At 38.5% G+C, this 24,220-nt stretch overlaps 1 protein-coding gene and 1 non-coding gene across 4 annotated transcripts; one reads left to right on the top strand and one right to left on the bottom strand.

Annotated features, from left to right (window-relative positions):
* Positions 1 to 2,024: 2,024 nt before the first annotated feature.
* On the bottom strand, positions 2,025 to 11,232 carry LOC110878492 (LEC14B protein). Of its 3 annotated transcripts, XM_035984102.1 has the most exons (11): positions 11,080 to 11,215; positions 9,064 to 9,584; positions 8,737 to 8,903; positions 8,233 to 8,352; positions 8,031 to 8,108; positions 6,742 to 6,918; positions 5,801 to 5,878; positions 5,405 to 5,580; positions 4,556 to 4,714; positions 3,335 to 3,395; positions 2,025 to 2,508 (listed from the first exon to the last, which is right to left on the bottom strand). In XM_035984102.1, the coding sequence occupies exons 3-11, from the start codon at positions 8,863 to 8,865 to the stop codon at positions 2,317 to 2,319; spliced, it is 1,170 nt and encodes a 389-aa protein (XP_035839995.1). In that variant the 5' UTR covers positions 8,866 to 8,903; positions 9,064 to 9,584; positions 11,080 to 11,215; the 3' UTR covers positions 2,025 to 2,316. The 3 variants fall into 3 exon arrangements, with proteins under 3 accessions (XP_035839995.1, XP_021982492.1, XP_035839994.1); XM_022126800.2 differs by lacking the exon at positions 8,737 to 8,903 and having other exon boundaries at positions 11,080 to 11,232; XM_035984101.1 differs by lacking the exons at positions 8,737 to 8,903; positions 11,080 to 11,215 and adding an exon at positions 10,968 to 11,026.
* Positions 11,233 to 14,943: 3,711 nt separating this feature from the next.
* On the top strand, positions 14,944 to 15,014 carry TRNAG-CCC. Its single transcript has one exon. It is a non-coding gene; the product is annotated as a tRNA-Gly (tRNA).
* Positions 15,015 to 24,220: the final 9,206 nt, after the last annotated feature.

The following is a 24,220-nucleotide window of genomic DNA, read 5'->3' as shown; positions in this document are numbered from 1 at the left end:
CATACGTAATCCGGCATGAGGCCTAATTCACTGCTAATTAGTCCATGTTAAATAAGTAGCCCGGTTCTCTTTTTCCTTTTACTGTCTTATATTTTCATTACTTTCACTACTAGAGTTATATTTGATTGATTGTATAGAAACTTGTATATGGATAGATATAAACGCTTAAAAAAGTACAAAAATGGATCATATCTAAAAAAAGCACTATTTAACATTTTTTATAATTTAGTTTTTGAAATAAATACATTTTTGGCCCAACCCAATATTATGGGAATTGGTTGGGTTTTAAATAGATGACAGTGTATATGAGTATTGCTTATTTTTTATATACATTTGGGCTGCCCCCCTTAGTCCAAAGCTATAGCCAGCAACAATTAAATAATCGATATCTTATTTTTACAATTATAAAACATATATATTTAAGTTATAATAATTATATTCGTGATAAATTTATTCTTAAACCTTTAATCTTAATAATCTTAATCTTTTTAATCATTTTTTTAATTAAGTAGCACTTTACGTTAACCTAATTGATGAAGATTTCTTGTAATTTATCCACATTCAAGCTAGATTACTTGAATACTTGCAACTGGATTTTTTTTTTTTTGAAATGTTGTACGGTATGTGTTGATATCTTGGTACTATTGTTTGATTTGATGAATGATATGATAATATATTTTTTTTTAATTAAGTTGCATTTTTTTGGTTGTGGGAAGATTCTAGCATCAAGACAGTAAAGTTGAGCAAGAGGTTGGTTCACATGTTAGTGGTGAACCAGATTCATAATAAGTAAAAGATGGCTTTATGCTTTTTGTGTTTTTTAGGTCATCTGAATATGCATTGTTGGGAACTTGTAACTTTACATGCATTCAAACTTCCCAAGATAGGGTTGAGTGAAGCTCTAGCCACATATGATTTGAAAAGTAAAAGTAAAAAAAAATTATGTGTGATGAGCGTGTACGGTTAAAGAGAGGAAAAATTCAATAAACATATTTTTTTTTTGTGGTGGACATATGATAATGGTAGACATAGGAAATAAGATGAGATTTTCTAATAATATTGTTATATATTTTTAAAATTCTAGCAAGTAAGTTTGCTGAGGTGTTGGCGAAGGCGTGGACCGAGTATAGCAACCCGAGGTTTGATTTGAGTTTTTCAAGAAGATTTATTTTTAGACTTTCAATATAGTGCGCTGTTAGAAAGACTTGATAATTATGTAATACATTGCAATAGTTTTGGTTGTTATTTATTTACTTTTTTTTTACATCTTTCATGTCAAATTACTTAGTTTGTTATTTATTTACTTATTTTTATTATTTTAATTTAGATTAACATTAATTTTTGTTATTTCATACTCTAAACAAACATTTCATTGGAACATTTTTAACAACGGAGATGTAGACTTATATTTCCACACAGCTTGCTAAATTGAAACTTATGTTCATATATAAAAAAATGGAACTTATAGGTGCCAAAACATTATTATTTTAAATTATTTGGTTTCATGTTATTTTAATTTTTAAAAAATCACACATCATATTTATTAATATGTTTTAAAATTTTACTTTTTTAAACCCGTGTGTCACACGGGATATAAGCTAGTAGTAATATATTTAGTGATTATCATCAAAACTCACTCACATATACACATACGGGCATATGTTAATTTTAACTAGAGAACCATATAAGACTAAAGGGTATGGAGAGGATGGGCTTGGAGGGGATGAGCCGCCACGTAGGCGCCACGTAGGAGTGGCTTGGAGGAGATGGACCTAGGGGGTGGGGGATGAACCCCTTTATGTATATATATGTATGTATGTATAGGTATATGTGAGAGGCAAGAGGATAAAGGAGGTCCGGCTACCCCGGCTGTGGGTGGCCGGTTGTGCCGAGCCCAGGGGGCGGTGTGGTGGACCGGCGCCGGTCCTAGCCGAGCCTCAGTCGGCCCCCATACCTTCTAGTCTAATACACTTGTACAAGTTGGAAAGAAGTATAAAAAACTATAGTTAGGAGACCACGCCGCATGCAACACATCTTTTAAGTCAATAAATAGATAATTATACATATATTTATGTTATTCCCATGAAAAAGGAACTTATAATATATACAAAATCTTTTCTGTGGAAATAGAACGAGACAAATCATACAAGAATGGTGTATACTGCACAACAAAAACTCATTTCCTCTATTCGTTTGTTTCATCTCTTCCTTATTATTTATTATTATTATTATTATCTTTTACTTTTATTGATTATTATTATTATTATCTTTTACTTTAGGGGGAAAGAAACTTACAGATTTTATTTTGTAGATTATTTAATCATAATATTGTCGTCGAGGCCTACTGTTATTCACGGGAATCGGGTTCTCTCCGTTTCCAGGAAATTCCCACTTTGCGATATCTCCATCAAACGAAGAACTGACGAGCATTGGATAGTAAGGGTGCCAGCTGCAGTCCCGCACGGTTGACTTATGGTGCACAAGTCTTGCAACCCGGGCCCCAGTAACCTGAAATTGGTTAAAATGAACCCGTTATAATAGAAACAGATCAATTCACGCTGTTTTCTATATGATATCCGGTTAATGGGTCAAAAATTGCTTAGCTTACAGTATCCTGAATTTTATAAAAGAAATGATCTTATTATTTTAACGACAAATGTTTTTTTTGTAATCATAATTGATATTTAACTATTTACAAAATACAAAAAAGGACAAAAAATGTTAGTTGGTTGAGCCGGGTCAACCAAATCCAACCCATTTGACAGAATTAAGATATAAGCATGCGTGTAAAGGTGACAATTTCAATGTGATTATTGTTTACTAATATATGGGTGGGATTTGAGCTATGGTTTTATCTCGAAAGGTCATACGAGTAAAAATGGATCAAGAGAGAACGGGTCGAAGGCACAGAGTGTGTTTTAAAGGGTTACAATCAATTTATCCAAAAAAAACATATTTGACTTTGACACACGAATAATTTACAAAACCTTTTAAAGAGAAAATGTTTCAAGTCAACCCAACGCAACCCGTACAAAAAAAATATTAGAATATAGTATTTAGGGTTTTATCATCGAGCCCACGGGACCGATTATCTAAATATATTGTAACCCTATTGAATGGAATGCAATCAACCAATTTTGAGAATCAGGATTTATCCCTAAATAATATATTCCAATTAAAATTACCATTTTCACCCTCTAGTGTGTACGATCTCTTTCGATAATCACGATTTTATATGTCCGTTAACAATTTATGTTGACACAAGAGTTACTTTAAACACGGATTAATGTAATATAAATAAAAAAAATTGAAGTTGAAGGAGTGTGGTACTTACCAAATCATAAACATACACACAAGAATCATGAGATCCAGTATAAATATACCTTTGGCCAGTGCTGCAACATCATAAACAAACAATCAGTTAAGGTCCTTTATCAATATTGTTAATTTGGAACAAAAATAGATTATTTTGTTAATTTCACTCGAGGTCAAAGGAAATTTGGCAAAAAGTCAAAAGATTCTACATGTGAAACCAACAAGCGAGCTCATACCAGCTCAAACGCCAAATTAGCTCAAGCTGAATTTAGGGTAAATTAAACTTTTCGTCCTTTATGTTTATACCAAATTTCATTGGATGCCCATTACCTTTAAAAATGCCAGGAATCATCCTTTATGTTTTGAAAACCTTGCATAGTCAATCTTTTGATACTAACACAGTTAAAATTTTCAGTTAAGTCTGGTCATATAATGGTAATTTAGACTTTTTATGGTGTTTAGAGAGAGAAGGGGTGTTTATATCTCTTATTTTTGTATTCTTTTTGTTTTATTTTTAATACACTTTTTAAAATAAATGGATAACATGACTAAATTGCCCAAAGTTAACAGATAATTTTAACTGGGTTAGTGTCAAAGGACAAACTGTGCAAGGTTCTAAAACTTAAAGGATGATTCTTGACATTTTAAAAGGTAAGGAACATCCATTGAAATTAAGTATAAACATAAAGGACGAAAAGTGGAATTTACCCCTGAATTTATTTACGTTTTTTCGAGCTAATTCTGAGCTAGGGCCCTATGGGAAAGCTATGGTATGATGTAACCAGATCAGATGAAATAAGTATATGGGTCAAAATTGTCATGCAAACTGCAAAGTGCTGACACACAGATGATGGCCAAGTTGATATTCTTAGGCTGCTCAGTATGGGGATCGGCTTTGGACCGTCCCCCACCGGCGCCGGTCCTCTTTCCATGCCCCCCCCCCCCCTCCCAATCGGCGTCCTCACCGTCCGCAGGTGGACGTGTCCGACGGGCCACAACAAGACAAAAAACAACCCTCCCCTCTCTCACACCTATACATACAATATATACATATACATTTTAGGTCCATCCCCCATTTCCATACCTCCATCCTCTTTGCCCCATCCTCACACCCATCCTACGTGGCGCCTATGTGGCGGATCATCCTCCAAGGGAGGACCATCACCATACCGCATAGCCTTAAAGATACGAGTATAATTATAGTTATCATAATCGAGCCGATCATAATTGTCGTACTTACCTATATTCTGGTGAAAAATAGCAGCGTATGAGTGTACGCAATACTGAATGACCTTTGTATGTAGCAACGGACTGGTCAGATGGATGCTTTACATCTCGTGCCCTAAGTAGATAGTCCATCCATCTGTAGTCCCATTCATAGTTCCTGGATATAGGAGCGCTGAAAAAGAAAAAAAAAATCATATTATAAGCGTTTATAATATAGTTATATGAACAAACTTAGCTATCTAGATGAAGCCGACTTTGAAATAACCTTGTTTGGCCAATCAATTAACCATCAACGAGATAATGCCTAACAATCGTTTTTCAGTTGAACTACTTTTCATATACATTTCTTCTTGTAGCTTCTAAAGATATATAATTTTATAAGAGTAAAATGTCATTTCCGTCCATGAGGTTTGGCCAATTTTGCGATTTTCGTCCAAAGGTTTGTTTTTCCGCATCTGGATCCAAAAGGTTGTAAATCTTGCCATTTTCATCCGGCTCGTTAACTCCATCCATTTTTCTCCGTTAAATCAGGGGTATTTCTGTCTTTTTTGCTAACTTAAAGGGTAATTCGTTCTTTTTCACTTTATGTACAAGCATTTTAAAATACCCTTATTAGATAAAAACAAAAATAATATAGGTAAAAAGACGAAAATACCCCTGACTTAAGGAGAAAAATAGACGGAATTAACGAGCTTGATGAAAATAGATTTCAAACCTTTTGGATCCAGATGCGGAAAAAACAAACCTTTGGACGAAACTCGCAAAACTAGCCAAACCTCATGGACGAAAATGGCATTTTAGTCATTTTATAAAGATAATCTTATACGTTCACAAATAAAATGATAAAAGCGTATTAACATACCGAGCCGCATTAGAGGACATTTTTCTGATATCCCAAAGCTTAATAGTCTGATCTTTTCCATTTGAAATGAAATAACGACCATCATTACGGCTATCAAGATGTGTAATTCCTTCTAGATGCCCCGTGAGGATTCCAACTGGCTTTCCTTTTGATCTGATGGAACGTCTGTCCCAAACCTGAAAAATACTTAATATTATTGTTTGGTTGGTATGCTTTTATACATATGAATTATATAAAATCTGTAAACAGATGCCAAAATGTTCTTTTGTTGCCAATCTTTTTAATTTATTTGGTATGCTTTTATACATTCAAGAAAACAAGTCTAAGACAAAGATTTCCAAATGCAAAATTTTTCTGTTATTAAATACAATGATATAAAAACTTATACATATTTACCTTACAGAGATTATCATCACTCCCAGAATATATCAGATTGCTGGCTTCATCAGCAAAGCATACACTGTTTACATCTGACTGCATTAAGTAAGAACATACTGCAATAAGTTAAACAATTGATTGCACAAAGTCATAATAAACGAGTGAACATTCATAATAATTTGCAGGGTACAGGTGGCGATTTAACCCATTGACTTATGAGCGGGTTAATTGGGGTTACATTTTATCTTTAACGGGTCATATAGTATATCAAAAAATGGATAATGTATAAGGAGGCAACCCAACTATTCAATTTTTTTTTTTTCATTAAGGCCAACTCATTATTAAAACTACTTTATAGACCCATTTGTATCCCCTTCCATTATACCAAATGCATCACATGTTTTTTAATCGGGTTAAATGCCATTTTCGACTTTTCGTCCCTGAGGTTCTTTCGTCCAAAGTTTTGTTTTTCCGCATCTGGATCCAAAAGATTTATAATCTTGCCATTTTCATCCGACTCGTTAACTCCATCCATGTTTCTCTGTTAAGTCAGGGTTATTTTCGTCTTTTATGTTAACTGAAAGAGCAATTCAGTCTTTTTCAGGGGTATGCTGTCTTTCTAGATAAAGTGAAAGACCAATTGCCCTTTAAGTTAGCAAAAAGACGGAAATACTCCTGACTTGATGAAGAAAAATGGATGGAGTTAACGAGCTGGATGAAAATGGCAAGATTTCAAACCTTTTGGATCCAGATGCGGGAAAACAAAACTTTGGACGAAAGTCGCAAAACTGGCCAAACCTCAGGGACGAAAATGGCATTTTACTCTTTTTTAATTTATATACATGTAATGTTCTCAAAAACGAAAGGTATAGCCATATTAATCAAGAACTACAAGCTCTCTAAATCAACAAACTAGACGCAGAATTAAGACTGTTCCTAACAAAGGTAAGTGACATTACCGTATGCGCTTGAATTCGAAGGGAAAATCTTTTTGCTTCAATATCATAAACATAAATTGAATCATCACTACTTCCGGCTACAAGTTCTCTACCATCACTAGAAAATTTTACAGAAAAAATTCCAAATGCATATCCTTCTTCATCATCAGCTGCAAATTCTAGCCCTTCGTGTATGTCCTGCGAATTTCCAAATCACAGTTATAATCAAACACTATTTTACACTTAAGAACTGCATCGATCCAGTGTTGCGACATACTAAAACTAGACAAACTATGAGAATAATATTTTGAACATAAAATGTATTTGATTAATACATTGGATATTGAAAAAATCAATTCATTCGCTATATATGTCACAATACAATATTGCTTACTTTATCTTTATAACAAATAAAATTGCATAAAATAAATTTTTACTTTCTGTGATTGTGTTTGAATTTTGTTGCAATTGCAGGTATTGAAAACATAGTATAACAATTACACTTTTAGTGACTCGTTTAAATTTTTATAGATATTTTCTAGATAAAAGATAGGTAAGATAAAAATATGTCAATATAATGAATAGCAATGCAGTAACACAGACAGTGATGGACGAATATGAACAATGAATATAAGGTGATCATAAATGAAGGCATTAGATGTGACAATTTTGATCAGTGTATGTGTAAAGGGGGGAATTCGGGATATGTTATACATCTACAGGGTGAAATAAGTAAACTTTTAACAATTAGCTTAACAGAAAACAGATTGAGCATAGAGTTACCAAAAGTGTATTCACAATGCATAACATATTCTAAAGCGTTGTCATTAAGCTATACTATTAAGAGAGTCCAATAAAAAACTCAAGTTATCCATATTTATTCACCATATTATTTTATAATTTTCAAAGATTAAAAAAAGGGCCATCAAAAATCATGCTAAAACATTACCCCTTTTGACCTGGACCATTTTAACTTCTAGCCTATCATAAAACAAGCCTGACCCACTCATTTTATGACATCATATATTCAGTATTTTATCAACTTTACATTCCTATGGATATATGATATTAAGTTTGTCCAATATTTTTTACAGTTTTAGACAAATAAAGCAAACCTATCATTGTTTTTCTGTCTTTTGTCTCAAACAATCACACACAAAGCCGCATGAATCCTGTTATGACAAATTAATGGTTTGATGATTATTTTATTTCTCGTAATAATCCATTGTTTCCATACATGAAGCCATGAACAAACATTTCAAAACACGCATAGTACTGCTCACAAGATAAATGTAGTTCATTATTCATACCGTGACATTTGCATGAGACTCTGTTCCAGCAGATCCAATATTTACAATGTTGACTATAGGAGACAAAGTTGAATAAATCTGCAAGTAGCAATATGATATGTAAATTTAAAGGACAATCCTAAGTAAAATACAAACAATCTGATGCACTGCTTTTGTTGGATGTGAATCACTTTCAGGAAATAAAAGAAAAAAAAAATCTCACCAGGAAACGTTTATCTGGTGAAATAGATGTGTCAGTAACCGTCCAATTAAAGCTTTCAGCAACAATTTTCTTGTGAAGTTTCCACCCCATTTCAGCATTATAAATTTTAATCTGACTTCCCTGTTAAAAAGTATATTATTATTAATATTATTATTATTACTATTATTACTACTATTACTATTACTATTACTATTACTACTACTACTAAAACACAACTTTAGCTACAGTAATTTATTTTTGTCTTTTTAGTAAGAATATTACATTTACAACCCTACAATTTAACCAACTTAATTTTCCCTGTTTAAACAATTTATATTTCTACCACTAAACTTTAATAAAGTTATTAGATAACGAATCTCGGTTTAATACCTTCATAAAACAACATTTTAAAGTTCGTCTTTAAACAAAGTTTGGATGTTTAAAATGACCCACTTTCAAAACCGAACATCCCCACCGTTTATAAAGTTTAATAATGTTATCACATAACGAATCTCGGCTTAGTACCTTCGGGATGTTTTGCAAGTTCGTGTATATACAATGTTTTGATGTTTTAAACCATCCACTTTCAAAACCGAACGCCCGATTGTTATTTCCCACCACAATGCACGTTTCCATCGCAACTCGCGTTTCCATATAAAACTAGTTTTTACCAGTTTGGAACGCATGGACTCCTAATTGAGAAAACAATCGTAATCCATAAATAGATTATTCTTGTTCTGGACAGGGTCAACACAATAAACCTTAGTGAAGTAACAGTTTGGAAGCAGAATTCCAATTCAAGTTGTGTTTAGATTATCGTAACTTCAATGACAGACAAAAAAACAAGAATACCTGAAATGCAGCAACAAAAAGGGACCCGTCTTTTGAAAACTGTGAGACATAAGCCCGGGTGGTCAATTGGTCAACAATAGAAGGACCTTTAACAGGTAAATATTTGTTTAGCATATGACAACGATCTGCTAAAGAAAACTTCCCACGACCCGAATAATTCCCTTCTCGACCCGCTAACATCTTCACAGGCGAAACATCAAATTCCCCCCTTCGTGGAAGAACGCGTTTCAATCCATCATGGGGTGCTGATTTCAGCTTTGTTAACTGAGCAACTTCAGGATCCACATCATTTTGTGATGAAGACTGGTGGCTGTCATTATCGTCTCCAACAGATCCGTTATCAGAATAATCTGGGTCGATTTCCAATCTACTTAGGGCATATCCCATGTCACCTATAAGTGTGGTCCAACCCCTAGAGTACATTATAACGTAAACACTTTGTAAATGATTCGAGTCTTAGAATAGCATAAAGCACCACACCATGCTCCTTCATACCATCTCTGATTTTCAGCTTGCATACCCTGAAAACAAATGGAACATATGATCATATCATTATTTCAATTCTCAAAAACTTATATCCCCTCCCCAAGACAATCATTCAGATTCGAAAATGATATGGGTTCACTACAAATTTATCATAAACACCTGTATGTTTATTAATCTACCAAAAAACTCAACCCAGATATCATTTTATCTTGAACTTTCAAGGATGCGAAACATAAGTCAAGTCGTAAACATCAAATTGTTCTACATGAATTTGATTGACCAATGATTGATTATACCACAGAGAACTCACAACTTTTTTTTGAACGGCTAAACAATATCATAACCGATGATTATTTTGTGGCTTTTGACTAGTTTATCAGAACTGAAAACAAGCTCAGTAGCCACAAAATCAACCAATTTCAAGGATGTACCTAAGTCAACTTGGTCTTAAACATCAAAAATCAAACTCTCTTGTTCTAAATGATTTCGATAATCAAATCCACACATAATCCTAACAATCAGTTAATCAACAGATTAAAAACAAGCTCCGTAGTCACAGAATCAACGAACTCCAAACACTAAATGTATTTCAACCGCAACAAATGATCACATAGAAATCAACAGACCTATTCATCAATCGAAAACCCTAAGTTATGAGATAAACTTCCACAACAAGTTACGTAACCGTCAACAAGAATCAAAGCTCCGATTGAACAACTTCTAATGCGTAATTCGTTGAATTAAACATCGAGAATTGAGGCATTGATTATACGTAAGTCAACTTAGTCTTAAGCATCATATTGTTCTACATGAATCAGATAGACCAGAAGATTCTATCATCTTATTCCATTTTGTGGCTTTTAATTAGGTTATCTGAACTAAAAACAAGCGCAGTAGCCACAAAATCAATGAATTACGGATGTTTAATAACAAATCACAAACACTTATTAATGTAATTAGCGGCAATCAAAGCGAAAACAACAGACCGATTCATCAATCAAAAACCCTAAGTTACGAGATAAACTTCCGCAGCAAGTTACGTAATCGTCAACAAGTACAAACTACAAACACTAAATGTATGAAACGGCAACAACTGGTCAAAACGAAATGATTTATCAACCGAAAACCCTAAGTGACGAGATTAACTTCCGCAACAATAATCAAAGCTCCGATTGAACAAATTCTGAAGATTAAACAACAAACTACAAACACTAAATGTTTGAAACGGCAATAACTGATCAAAACGAAATGATTTATCAACCGAAAACCCTAAGTTACGAGATTAACTTCCGCAACAATAATCAAAGCTCCGTTTGAACAAATTCTGAAGATTAAACAACAAACTACAAACACTAAATGTTTGAAACGGCAATAACTGATCAAAACGATAATCGAAAACCCTAAGTTACGAGATTAACTTCCGCAACAAGTTACGTAACCGTCAACAAGTACAGAACTCCGATTGAACAGCTTGTGAAACGCAATTAGTTGAATCAAACATCGAGAATTGAGAATTGAAGTATTCATCACCTGTAGATCACATGGTGTGGCACGTTGGACACGCCGGTTCGTGACTCGTTCTTCGTTTACGAACAAGAAATTACAGATGTCTCATTCGTTTGGTTACGTTCGTGACCGTTTAGTATTGTGTTAGTAAACATTCGGTTATGCTCGTTTGTTTATGTTGTTCATTAAATATTTTTTTAACATTTATTTGTTTTATCTATGTTATTCATTAAAGCTACTTTTTTTATATTCTTTACTTGTTATTTGTCTCATTACCCAAAGAAATACAATTATTAAATCCTATCTCTACCTTGTTTATGCACCGCTTCACTTACCGTTCGTGTACACGTTCCTTTCCTTAATAAACAAATACGAACACAAAATCTCGTTCAGTAAGTGTTCATGAACCGTTCATGAACACGATATATTCGTTCGGTGTGTTTACAGCCCAACACACTGGGCATGACGTGGACTGCAGCGTTATCGTTGGGGCGGCTTATTTTCTACCGGTGTGGAAGTTCAAAGTGGATGGATGGGGCACGTTATGAGTGGTCGTGGGATGTAGTCGTTGGGTGCCAACGGTTAAAAGAGGATGTCACGTGTCGAATAATGCTACACTTTCACGCCCCGTCTTACTCCTCTCATTTTTGTATCTCCTAGGGATGGCAATGGGTCGGGTATTGGTAATCCCATACCCATACCCGCTTGTAAAATCGTGTCCCATACCCGACCCAATACCCGTCGGGTATTTGTCGGGTAATTACCCGTCGGGTATCGGGTATACCCGCGGGTATCGGGTATACCCGCGGGTTTTGGGTATACCCATTAAGTTGTTTATATATTTACGTTGGGGTTTCAAATTACATTTTTTACAATTATAATTATTATATATTAATTTATACAATAACTATTAAAAAATTAAAAACGTACATTACATAATATAAGTTTTATCATAAATGAATAATAACTTTATAATACTTATACACTTTTATGTGTATACTTCACAACATACAAAAAATAAATACTATTATCAAATACATATACTAAAAGAAAATTTAGTTTTTAATATTATGAACATACTAAAATAAATCACTAATAGACAAGGGTTAATGGAAAATAAAAATATAAATTAAAAAATCCGGGTATATGATCGGGTATAAAGTTCGGGTAAACGGGTATGTGGTTTCGGGTAATCGGGTCGGGTATTACCTAATCTCATACCCGACCCATACCCGTGAAAATTTTTAAAACTAATCCCATACCCGGCCCATTACCCGTCAGGTATCGGGTATACCCATCCCATTTGTGTCGAGTTTCGGGTATACCCGTCGGGCTCGGGTATTTTTGCCATCCCTAGTATCTCCCTATTTTTCGTCCACATGTCACATAACGCCTTGTTTTCATGCTCTCCACACTGTATAGTATAAACGCCCTATCTTCATGCCCATAGTATAGTCTAAAAGGTTGAATGCTATTTTGTTTACTAGTATACTTTATTCTAGAAGATACATGTTATTTTATTCTATTAGTAAGTATTATAATATTATAATTTCAGCTTTTAACCGCATGGAAGCTAAAGGTCAAAAGTCTTTGTTGCTAATAGGGTTTTCTTCGATTCAAAGTAGTTCAGAAATCAACAAGTGTAAAACCACAACTCAATTTCAATTATTCAGTTTTCATTTAGTTACTTTTTATTTAGGATTTTGGTAGTTGAAAATGAATGCTTCTTACCTTTATGAAGTAAATACATAAAGCGCATTTCTCATGTGTAGTCACTTATTTTTAACTTTGCCTTTAAAACTATCATGTCATATCACTCTTTAAATATTCTTTACCACAACAACTAACTAATAGTAGTGTAAATCCTGTAAGGTTTACAGGTTGAAATGTGTAGCACGAACCCGACCCATATTACTATTTGTGTCAAAGCTTTTAACCCAAAGCAACACACATATAAACTTGGGACAACCGAAACACGACCCGTTTAACTTATTTTTAAGTTAGTCATACATGTTGATGAGTTATAAACGGGTTGTTGAGTTGTAAGCGGATTATTGATAATGTGTTTAATGGTGAGCATAAGTGAGACAGGTAAATAATATGGTGTGACAAACTAACATTATTATGACTAACAATGTAAAATGGAAAACGAAAAAACCAATAACTAAATTATAAAGGTTTCTTTTTTAATTCTTAAACAGGTACTTTGAAAGGCTAACAGAGCTTAAATGTTGGCAGATGTGTTAAAACGACTTCTTGACAAGTTAGAATATTATATAAGGTGGCCATAGTATAGGTTTGGCCTTAAATTATTATAAATGTTCATTATAGATTGTGTTAATTAAAACTCACTACTTTTGTTTTCTATAAATGTTCATTATAGATTGTGTTACTTAAAACTCACTACTTTTGTTTTCTAAACTAAGTGGTTATGTTAAACGTTCAATAATCAATACAGACCGTATTAAATCTTTTCATTGCAACTTATAAAAGAGGGATGAATCCGCCACTCTTCACATGTTAATAAGGTTTCTACTAGTAATGGTCAATGCTTCTAATTTCAACTAGGTTTTTTCTATGTCGCGCCTTGCGGCGAAACAAAGCAATTGATAATGTAAAACAAATGTTATTTGAAAATGTAGCATGTTGTTTAGAAAGTCATGTTATCAGAATCGATTCAGTTTATTATCATACCATTATACGATACCAAATAAATATTTTATTTTGAATACAAATTCATTTTTAACAAAACTCATACCAGAATGTTGGAAAAGAAATTAAGCACAACTACATACTTAAATTCTCGGAAAAAAAATTAACGAACGTAAGTTGTTAAAGAAATATTAAATTAACTGATAAAGGAAATATAATTTAGAAAAGAAAACGAATTATTAAAAAAACTAAATGATAAAGAAAATATGACTTTTAAAATGGAAAAAAGTAAAAATATTCTAAAACGTAAAACTGAATATAATAATAAACTATTATAATATAAATAATAAAATATTAAAAAGATATATAATGTTATAAATTTAAAATAACTATTCATGGGCCTTCGTTATTGCAGCGGGAATTTGATCGGTACCTATTTTGTTCGTTATGGCACCAACACTTAATATAGCAACCAAAAAATAAGTCGTGATATGGACAAAAATATATCAACACGTGTTTATAAAAGAATGAATATTAGTATCGAAACCAATATTTAAAAGTAAATATAGATATTAGAAGATATTTAAAATTAAAAATCATAAAAAAAGTATATACTTCTTCAAGAGGAGAAATTAAGAAAAAAACATTAGTAACAAAAACCAAAGTAAAAATATTTAACTAAAATAAGAATTAAAGTAAAAAAAATACTTTCATTGTGATTCAAGAAGTGAAGAGATTCAAATAAATAAAAAAGTAATCAATGCGGATTGAACTTGGGTTCAATATTTGAGTAGGGTGCACACAAACCACTAAACCAACTCATTTTTTTTTAATATATGATATAATATGACAACAAATAGTCAGGTTTAAAAAAAATAAACTTACAGCTATTTAATTGTCATGTAATCCATTTCTTTTTCTTTTATTTTAAGTTTGGGCAATGTACTCTTCATGGAGCATCACCACTAATATATATAATGGCGTCAAAAGGCTTTTCTAAAGTGGATGAAGTGAAATTCTCTAGTTAGTTTGTTTAATATAAATCTAAAAAATTCAAGTACAGTATATTTATTTAATATAAATCTGAAAATACGAAATTTATAAAACCCATTTGTTAGCATTTATAATGGGGTCATCATCGAATAAACCGAATCATACGAAGAAATATTAATTATAAAATATGAAAACTTAATTTATGTAAAATAAAATTATCATAAGTTCCAAATCGAACAACAGGCGCATCTAGTGTAGTGGTATCATAGTACCCTCCCACGGTACTGACCGGGGTTCGATTCCCCGGATGCGCATTTTGAAATTTGATTTTAGTAAATACTTATAAAATATAAATAAATGTATTTTTTTAAGAAAACAAATATGACACTCTTTTAATGTAAGTAGTGATTTCATCATGTGTTGACTTGTTTAAAAATTTAGTAACTATTAAAGAATTTACAAGACATAATTTTACAAACTAGAACACTCGGTGTATTCTTGTTTATTGATTTTTGGTGGCTGTAATCATCTCGGTTAAATGTTTGGTTGACCGGGTTTGTTTTATTCAATAAAATCTTTGTTAGTCGTTCAAAAAAAAAAAGAACACTCGGTGCATTTTGGCTTCGATCTTTGCAACAACACATGTAGTTGCTCGTTCGAGAACGTATGATATAATTAATAGACAAAGGCGTTAAGAACATAAAACGAAGGGGTTTCATTTGTCAGGTTAAATTATGATGTACAAAACAAATTATTAAAATAAAAATATAAGATCCAACTAAAAATTTACGATGTGGGTTCGGGTAGTCGGAATAAAAAGGCTTCGAAGATTATTCAAGGTATAGTTATGGTCACGATGTGGGTTTTGTGGAACGCGCGCAATGAAAAGATTTTCCAAGGCAAAGAGGCTCAAGTGGTAGAATTAGTCGCTAAAGTTAAGTCCTTATCTTTTCTTTGGCTTCGGTCTAGGTCCAAGTTTAATAGTTTGGCTTGGAAAGATTGGAAGTTGTTCCCTTTGTATATGGTGTAATCGTTTGCTTCGGTCCTTGTTTTGAGGGCCTGATGAAACAATGGTTAACCGGGCAGGGTTAACTCACTGGTCTCGTCAAGAAGGGTTAATCCCTTCCTCTCGAGGATCGCTGGCTGGATCACCGGTGGTTGATCTCCTGCACAAGGAAACAAGCCGTGACTCGTAACAAGGAGGATGGGGTGGGGGGTGCTCCTTGTTACCACTCTCCGGCGTGAGAATCAGTAGTTTGCTTGGGAAGCAAAGTAAGATAGTAGTAGTAGTGAGAGAGTTGTGAGAAGATACCTCAAACCTGGTTTGGGGTTGGTATTTATAGCCGAGGAGTGGAGGAGGATGATGATGGATGGACTGACGACGTGCTGCCCCTTTTCAGGTGTGTCAGGCTCGTCGGTTATGGAGGTTACGCCACGTCAGTCCATTGCTTACGTAGCTCTGACAGGTAACTGTCATTGGTGCCACTTGCACTGTGGTGTCAGTACCACTTGCTTGAGTACATAGGATGCGGTGCAAGCCGCATCGCTACGTGCGGTAACATCTGAAGTTACCGCGTCTCCTACTTGTGATCAAGGAATACGCGAGATGCGGTGCTAGCCGCATCGTCGTCTTGCCTGCATCCCTTGTCGTGACGAAAATGTCCGTATGGTGCGGTGTCAGCCGTACCACTACGTTCATCTTCTTCTATGCCTAAAGTAAGGCTTTCCTGTATTGATAGAAATGTTCACTGGACGCGGTGCGATGCCGCGTCGCTGTGAATACTTCCGTTTTCGTACACCAGATGTGATGCTATGTCGCATCACTCTACCGTTCTCCTGTTCCATGTAAGTCCTCCTTTGTTACTAGATAGATTGGATTCAACCCTTGTGTCGATGCGTTCCCGCATGGGCACAAGTGGGTTGTTAGCTAGTGGGGGTTTTGATAAGGGTAATGGTCACTCGCGGTCGATGCTGACGCGAGATCTGGGACCATACCCCTTCAAGTCCCCCCAGTCTAGTGTTGCTGCCACATACAAGGTGTATGTGGGAGGAGTACTGGACTATGGTGTTTGGAAGGTAGTTTGGAGTCTGGAGAAGATCCTAGACCATGTGTGGTCTTTTCTGTATGTAAATGAAGCTGGAGGTCCGGAAGGGTCATCTGACGCCTCTTCCGTATCGGTGAAGGAATCTCGTCTGATGCGAGATTCTCAGCCGATTTATGTCACCAGGTGGTCTGCCACCTGTTGTTGTGCTGAAGGTCTCTTGGAGACCTTGTTAGTAATGCTGCACAAACTTCGAACCAACCTCTGAGATGGTGTTTCGAAGGTATGTGGAGGTTTCCCATCCTTTAAAGGTGGGCTTTTCTTCATACCAATTGTTGAATTGGTGCATGAAGAAGAAAAGAAACTTTTGGACCAATCTTTGAGACTGGGGTCAAAAGTTGTTGATGCTTGCAAGTGCTTTGCTCGAGCTCTATGTTCAGCATCGAGTTATGAGACGACGATCCCTTGTTTGTGGGGTTTTCGTGTTTATCGTCATAGCTCTCTAGTAACCGCACGTTCTTTGCGGTTACCTCGTTGCGTCATTGTTGGCCATGTTTGGTCGAACAATGTATATTCATACTATGGGTAAATAAACATGGTCATAGGCAAGGGTATGCCCACCATTGTTTATTCTATGCGGCCCATAATCGGGTTAACAAAGTCATAAGCAGACTTGTTACCGCTGTTCGGACGCTTGTTGTTCGACGAGAGTTTATTTAGAGCGTTGTTCTGCGTTCGTTTTGGAGCCACTTACCTTCCCGCTCCAATACCGAGTTTACCATGCAGTAGCATTGTTCGGTGATGTGGAGTGAGCTTGGCTCTTCCGTAGCAATCACTCTGCGGAAGCTATGGTTATGTCCGTAGCTCCTCGTGAGTGTCTGTGGTTTTGTATTACCACATTTGCTCGAAGTGGGTGTGGGTCGGATGTAGCTCTTGAAGGTTCAGGAGACAGGGTTGCTGATGTGCGTTCGCGTGCATACCCTTCCTTCCTTTCGTTAAAGAAGGTGTTCATGTACCCTCTGCGGTTGTGAACCGGGCAGGAGGGATTTGAAGCTTGAAGAGAATGAAGGCAATGCAGTTCCCCTGTGTCTGAGATGCGGTTCAGTCCAACGGCCAGCGCTGGTTCTGAGCATCTGACACACCTGAACGGGCGCGTGTGTGGCAAGGCCGCATATTCCACGTGTGCTCGTGGGTAGTGCGGATAGGAATTATACCCCCTTATAGTGTAGAGATATATGTTTTTACCTATTTTTAGGGGTATGTTAAAAAACGACATGCGGTATGGGTTATGGTGCGGTATACCAGAGAAACCGCATGCCGCTTATAATTGGATAATGTAGTCGCTTTTTGTTGCATACGTGGCTGGACGCACGTGTGAGTTGGTGGAAGTTGGTGAGATCTTCCTGGCATGTGCTGAAATGAAAGGACGTTTACACTGCCCGAGGCATTAAATGCACTGTAGCGAAGAGTGTAAACGTCTCTTGTGTCAGGCGCGTGGGCGGCCACGCGCGCGTGATAACCGTCAGCGGGAACGACGCTCGACACGTGGTGTCCTATGATTCGCTCTTTTTGAACGTGATCATTTGTTTTCTCCCTCCGCATTAATTGCGATGGGTATATAAGGGGAAACCGTTCGTGGTTTCCCCTCAATTGTTCGAAAATTCAAAAAATTTGCCGTTTGAGAGAGAAACTGTTATCTGTCTTCTCCGACTATTTTTTCTGAAATTCCGGTGAGGTTGCTGGTGTTTCCGTTCACCATCTTTTGTTTCTTGAATATTTTTGATGGCTGAACCATCGAATCCACACAATGTGGAGGGTGAAAACCCTGAACAGCCGGTAATGGCTGAAGAAGAAGACGAAGATGATGATGTTGACGTTCCCGGTGGTGGGTTACCGGTGTTGAAGTGGACAAAAGGTAGTTTTAAAACCCTGATGGCCACTGTTCAGATGGCCAAAGACTGGAATGCTACTTACCCACAAGTGGGGGACACCGGTGCCGATGCTCCGGCCGGTTATATAACCTTGTGGGCGGATTTTTTCAACCACGGCAACCTTAGGTTGCCGGTGACGGTGTTTGTGGCGGAGATACTGGAGTATTATCACCTCCATATCTCCCAGCTTAGTCCTTTCGGAATGTTCCGAATTCGGAATTTTGAGTACACATTCCGTGCCCATGGCCTGCCCATTACAGTAGAGAATTTCCGGCGGTTCTACCAGTTGACGGTGAACACCGGTTTTTTCTCGTTTACTCAAAGGCATGGGAGTCTGAAGTTGATGACACCCCCTAAGGGTGTGACAGGCTGGAAGAAAAGGTTCTTCTACGTGAAAGCCTGTGCGGTCTATGCTAGCATGTCTTTCAGGAATGTCGATGTTGGAGTTTCCGATGAAGATATTCCTGTTGCTTCCGCGAAGACCGCGGACTGGTTCTCTAGGCTGCGGCCTATTGAACTCAAGAAGTTGGATAATGACCAACTGTGGATATTGCGGATGATGCTCTCTAGACCGGATAGGAAGGAAAGGCCCGTGTTGCGGGAACAGGGTGGTGGTAAGCGCGTTACCCTTTGTTATTTTCCTTATTTCCTAAGCCTTTGTAATAACCTGCATGCATGTATCAGCGGATGCGGTTGGCTTGTGGAGGATGTTTGAGCCTGATTTCAAGGGCCAGGTTGAACTGATTGCGGTTGAGCTGAAGAAAGGTTTCAACCTTGAAATTCTGAAGAACTTCCGTGTGCCGTCGAAAGCGGTGCTAGATGCCCCGGTTCCGGAAGACGCAAGAGGTACGTCTTACGTGGCATTAGTTTTTTCAGTTTATTTTTTTGACTGGTTCTGATGATTGTGTGAATCCAGGTGTCCTTGCGGATTTGGGGAAGTTTGAGAAACGCGTCCCAAAAAAGACTGTTGAGAAGAAAACGGTAAAGAAGACCGTGCGGGGTCGTGGCAAGGGGAGTGTTGAAGGCTCAGCTGCCCCTTCTTCCGTTTTTGAAGCCGCATGTACCTATCAATCTTGTTCTCGGGGATATACCGATTACGTCGTAGTATCTGACACCCTTGAGGGTTTGGGTGTTATAGGTAGTGGTGCGGCCGCGGGTGGAACTGCTGTGGTTCCCCCCGTTGTTGGAGAGAAAAGGGGACCAGAGCAGAAAACTGCTGGTGGTGATGAACCGAAGAGGCGGAGACTGCAGACCAGGAGAGTTGCTCCGGTGCAGAAGAAACCGGCAGCTACTGCTGGTAAGTATATCCCTTTTCTTTGTGTTGTATGTACAATGGGTGGGAAATACTCATTGAATACTCTTTGTATTGCAGAATCCGGAGATGCGGGGTATTCTTTTTTCGACATCCCTGCGTCTCCTCCGCATACTGCTGCCGCGGATGCGGGTGTATTGAAGGAGAAGGTCGCGCCTAAGGAGCGTGCGGCCCCTTTTGTAGGGCCAGTTCGTGATCCCCCTTTGGAGAAGACGGTGGAGACGACTGCTGACCGGATTTTTGACACTGTGGACTCCTCGGACAATCTGATCTCCCCTGATGAGGGTGACGGATTGAACTTGAGGTTTTCAGATGCCGGTAAGCAGAAGTCTGATGCTGAGGTGCGGCAGCAGGATGCTGAGCCGTAGAAGTCTCCTGCTGGGGAGAAAGGTAGCGGCTCGTCTGCTGGTGGTGCGGGTTATAACGGGCCTCCAATTCAGCCTGGGGAGTCTGAATTGGAGTATTATTATCGCACATACTCCCCGGGTCGCAGTATGGTGTATCACCGACCCCCCTGGACTGTTATGCAGGGGGATAACATTTCTAACGACCCTGCGGCATGTAGGGAGATTTTGGGTGGTCTGGGGACCCCGTTTGAAGTCGAGCGTGCCCGTGCCGCACCCCGAGAGCTGCGTATAAATCAGCTCTCATCGATGCTGGTAGAGACTTCCATTGTGGCGAATGCCATTTTGGAAGATTATAAAGTGTTGGGCCGCCGCGAGGAGGAGGCTGCTCGTATGCGGGCGGAAGCAGAGAAGTTGATCGAGGCTGCTCGTGCGGGTGCGGAGCAGCTCGAGAAGGACAAAGCTGCTTTTGAGAAGTAGAAGCAGACTTCGGAATGGGCTGCCGCTGCCCAGCTGAAACAGGTGCGTACCCTTGCTAAACTTCTTGCTGATGAGCGCAAAAGTTGGAATGAAAAAATGTCCACTGAGCGCAAGAAGTGGAATGCATCGTGGGCTAAGCAGAATGACATTCTGTTTCATACTCGGCAGGAGTTGGCGAATGTCAAGGCGGCAAACGTTGCCTTGGGCAGCGAGAAAGCTGCGGCTGAGGCCATTTCTGTTAAAGCGCTGCAGGCGAAGGCCGACGCCTTGAAGGCGCTTGAAGAGGCCAAAGAAGACGGGGCTCGTGCCTCAAAGGCCCTTGAAGAGGCCGCGGAGAAGGAGAGCCGTTCTTCCAAGGCTCTGGAAGAGGCGAATGCGGAGCGCATTCGTTTGGATAAGGTTGTTTCCAGCCTTCAGGTATGTTTCGTTACCTCTGTTGTATATTTCCTTTATTGTTTTGAAAATATTTATCGAGTGTACTGTTTGCTGTGCTTGTAACAGGCTGAGGTTCAGGCCCGGGAGGTCGCGGTTACGGACCTTACTGCCCGCGTGTCTGCTGCAGAGAAGCGGGCGGACGCTGCTGCTGAGGCCAAGGATGCCTTGGTGTCCTCTTTTAACCAACTGGAAGCTGACCGTGAGTGGCTGCGGACTCACGGCATCGCGCGTGTAAGTATCCTTTGCCTTTACATTTGCTTGGATTAGCATTCAAGACTTATGATCTTTTTATTGCAGATTGTCGAGGCTATCATGAATGCCCCTGAGACCTCATCTGGTTTGGACCTGGTTAAGGAGCGTGCGCGCGATGCTGGCTTCAAGGCTGGTTATAACCGCTGCATTGGGCATATCAATGTATTATCCGCAGGCGGTTATACTGATCAGGCATCCGGGTTCCGTGATGTGGATACCGAAGGTCGTCTGAAAGCGGCCGTAGCCTCCTTTTATGATACGCCCCTTGCCTGTGTAGGGGAGCTGGACGAGTGTTTGGAGGTTGCGGACTATGTTGACCGCTTGCGGATGCTTTATCCTGATGTGGAAGAGGAAGAACCCGCTGGTGGTGCCGGAGAAGATGCGGGGACCAGCGGTACAAAATAGGGTTTAGGTTGGCGAGTGTGCCTCCTTTTTGTATTCCTCTTGTATAGCATAGGAACTTTATGTAAATTCACTAAGCATCCTGTGGACACTTGAATTTTTTGAATATAAAGTTTCTTTGTTCATTTTGTACAAGTGTTTTTAATTCTTGCATGTCTGAACGTATGTATGCATAACTTTACCCATTTATGAACGGGGTCAAGTATACTCCATACTTTTGTTGTATGGGTATGCATCAATTCTGTTATTTACCGTGTGAGGGTTTTAGAATTGCTTAAACTTTGTAAAAGCTTATATTACCGGAACTCTACCCATTTGTGAATGGGGTCGAGTGTACTCCATACCTTTGTCGTATGAGTCCGCGTCAATTCCATTGTTTGCCTTTTTGGGCTCAGGAATTGTGTTAAGTGTTTAACAAAAACTTGTGTATCCGGCCGGATAAAACATGCAAGTCTTTTTGCCTTTTGCTGGCCTATTACAATATTTGTGTGTGGTTACCACTTTGTATGGGTATCACGAATGAAGATTTTGCCAATCTGTTTTTGGGATACCGCAAAGTGGAACACGCATTTGTAATAGTAATAACAAACAATAATGTAGAAAATTGCTTATTTATTTATTTGCAAATGGCCTGCGGCCCGATAGGTTACATAGAGAAATGTGAGAACATGGCTTACATATAACAGCGTCGAAGCTGTTGTGCATTCCATGTGCGTGCGATAGGTTCGCCTTCTAGTGTTTGCAATCTGTATGCGCCTTTCCCTAAGACCTCGTTGATGAGGTAGGGTCCTTCCCACTTGGGGGCGAGTTTGCCTGGGCGCTCGGCATTAGATGCCTCATTGTCGCGTAGGACGTAGTCTCCTGGGTTGAAAGTACAAACGCGGACGCGCGCGTTGTAGTACTTTTCAAGTTTGGATTTATATTTGGCCTCGTTAATGGCAGCGTTTTCACGCCTTTCTTCCAAAAGGTCCAAATCGATCCTGCGTTCCATGTTGTTGTCTAGTTTTTCAATAGCCAACATTCTAGGAGATGGGAGACCTACTTCTGCGGGGATCACCGCTTCTGAACCGTAGACTAGGCTGAAGGGTGTTTCCCCATTGCTTGTTTTTGGGCTTGTGCGGTGAGCCCATAAGATACTTGGGAGTTCATCGACCCAGCCACGCCTGGCCGTTCCCAACCGTGCCTTGATCCCTTCGACTAGGCTTTTATTGATACTCTCGACTTGGCCGTTCCCTTGCGGGTGTGCGACTGAGGAGAATATGTGCTCAATGTGTAGTTCCTCTAGCCATTTTTGAAATTCGTCGGCAGCGAAGTTGGTGCCGTTATCGGTGACAATGCACATTGGTAATCCGAAACGGCAGATGATGTGTTCCCAAATGAACTTTCTGGTTATCATAGCGGTGGTTGAGGCGAGTGGTTTTGCTTCTACCCATTTGGTGAAGTAATCAACCGCCACTATGATAAATTTAACCGCACCTGGAGCGTCAGGGAAAGGTCCCACAACGTCAATTGCCCATTTCTGAAAGGGCCATGCGGTTGTGACGGGGACTAAGTTGTTTTTTGGCCGCAGGGTTTTTGGAGCATGACGTTGACAGTCGATGCACTTGCGCAACTCTTTGACGGCGTCCAGGTGCATGCCGGGCCAGTAATACCCGGCATTCATGATTTTGGCCACTACCATGCGTGGTCCAGCGTGTATGCCACATATGCCCTCGTGTATCTCTCGAATGAGGTATGTGGCATCCTGGGGGTTGACGCATCGTAGTAGTGGCCCGAGGTATGACTTGCGGTATAAGATACCGTCTCCCATCTGATAATGGCACGCTTTGTATTGTAGTTTGCATGCTTCTGATTTGCTTTCGGGAGTCACACCGGATTGTAGATATGCGATAATAGGTGTCATCCATGATGTTGAACCGTATTGGATGACGTTGACTTGGCGCAGGGGTACCGAAGGATTTTGCAGGATTTCGATGCGTATCTCCTTTGCCAAGTGTTGGAAGCTGGTAGATGCAAGTTTTGATAGTGCATCTGCGGACTTGTTTTCGCTTCGATTAATATGGCGAATATTGAATGAAGCGAATTTGGATTTTAGTTGCAGGACTTGTTCGAGGTAGAGGATCATGATATCCCCCTTTGCGGCATAGTCGCCGCGTACTTGGCCTGCAACTAACAAAGAGTCGACGTGGGCTTCCAGATGTTGCACGCCGATTTTGACTGCTAAACGTAGCCCCGCTAACAGAGCCTCATATTCTGCCTCGTTGTTTGTGCTTTTGAATTCGAGGCGGATTGCATATGTAAGTTCTTGGCCGTCAGGGCTGA

Source organism: Helianthus annuus, chromosome 15, assembly GCF_002127325.2.
Source record: "Helianthus annuus cultivar XRQ/B chromosome 15, HanXRQr2.0-SUNRISE, whole genome shotgun sequence".
NCBI classification, from domain to species: domain Eukaryota; kingdom Viridiplantae; phylum Streptophyta; class Magnoliopsida; order Asterales; family Asteraceae; genus Helianthus; species Helianthus annuus.
This window is presented reverse-complemented; position numbering and strand designations above follow the sequence as displayed.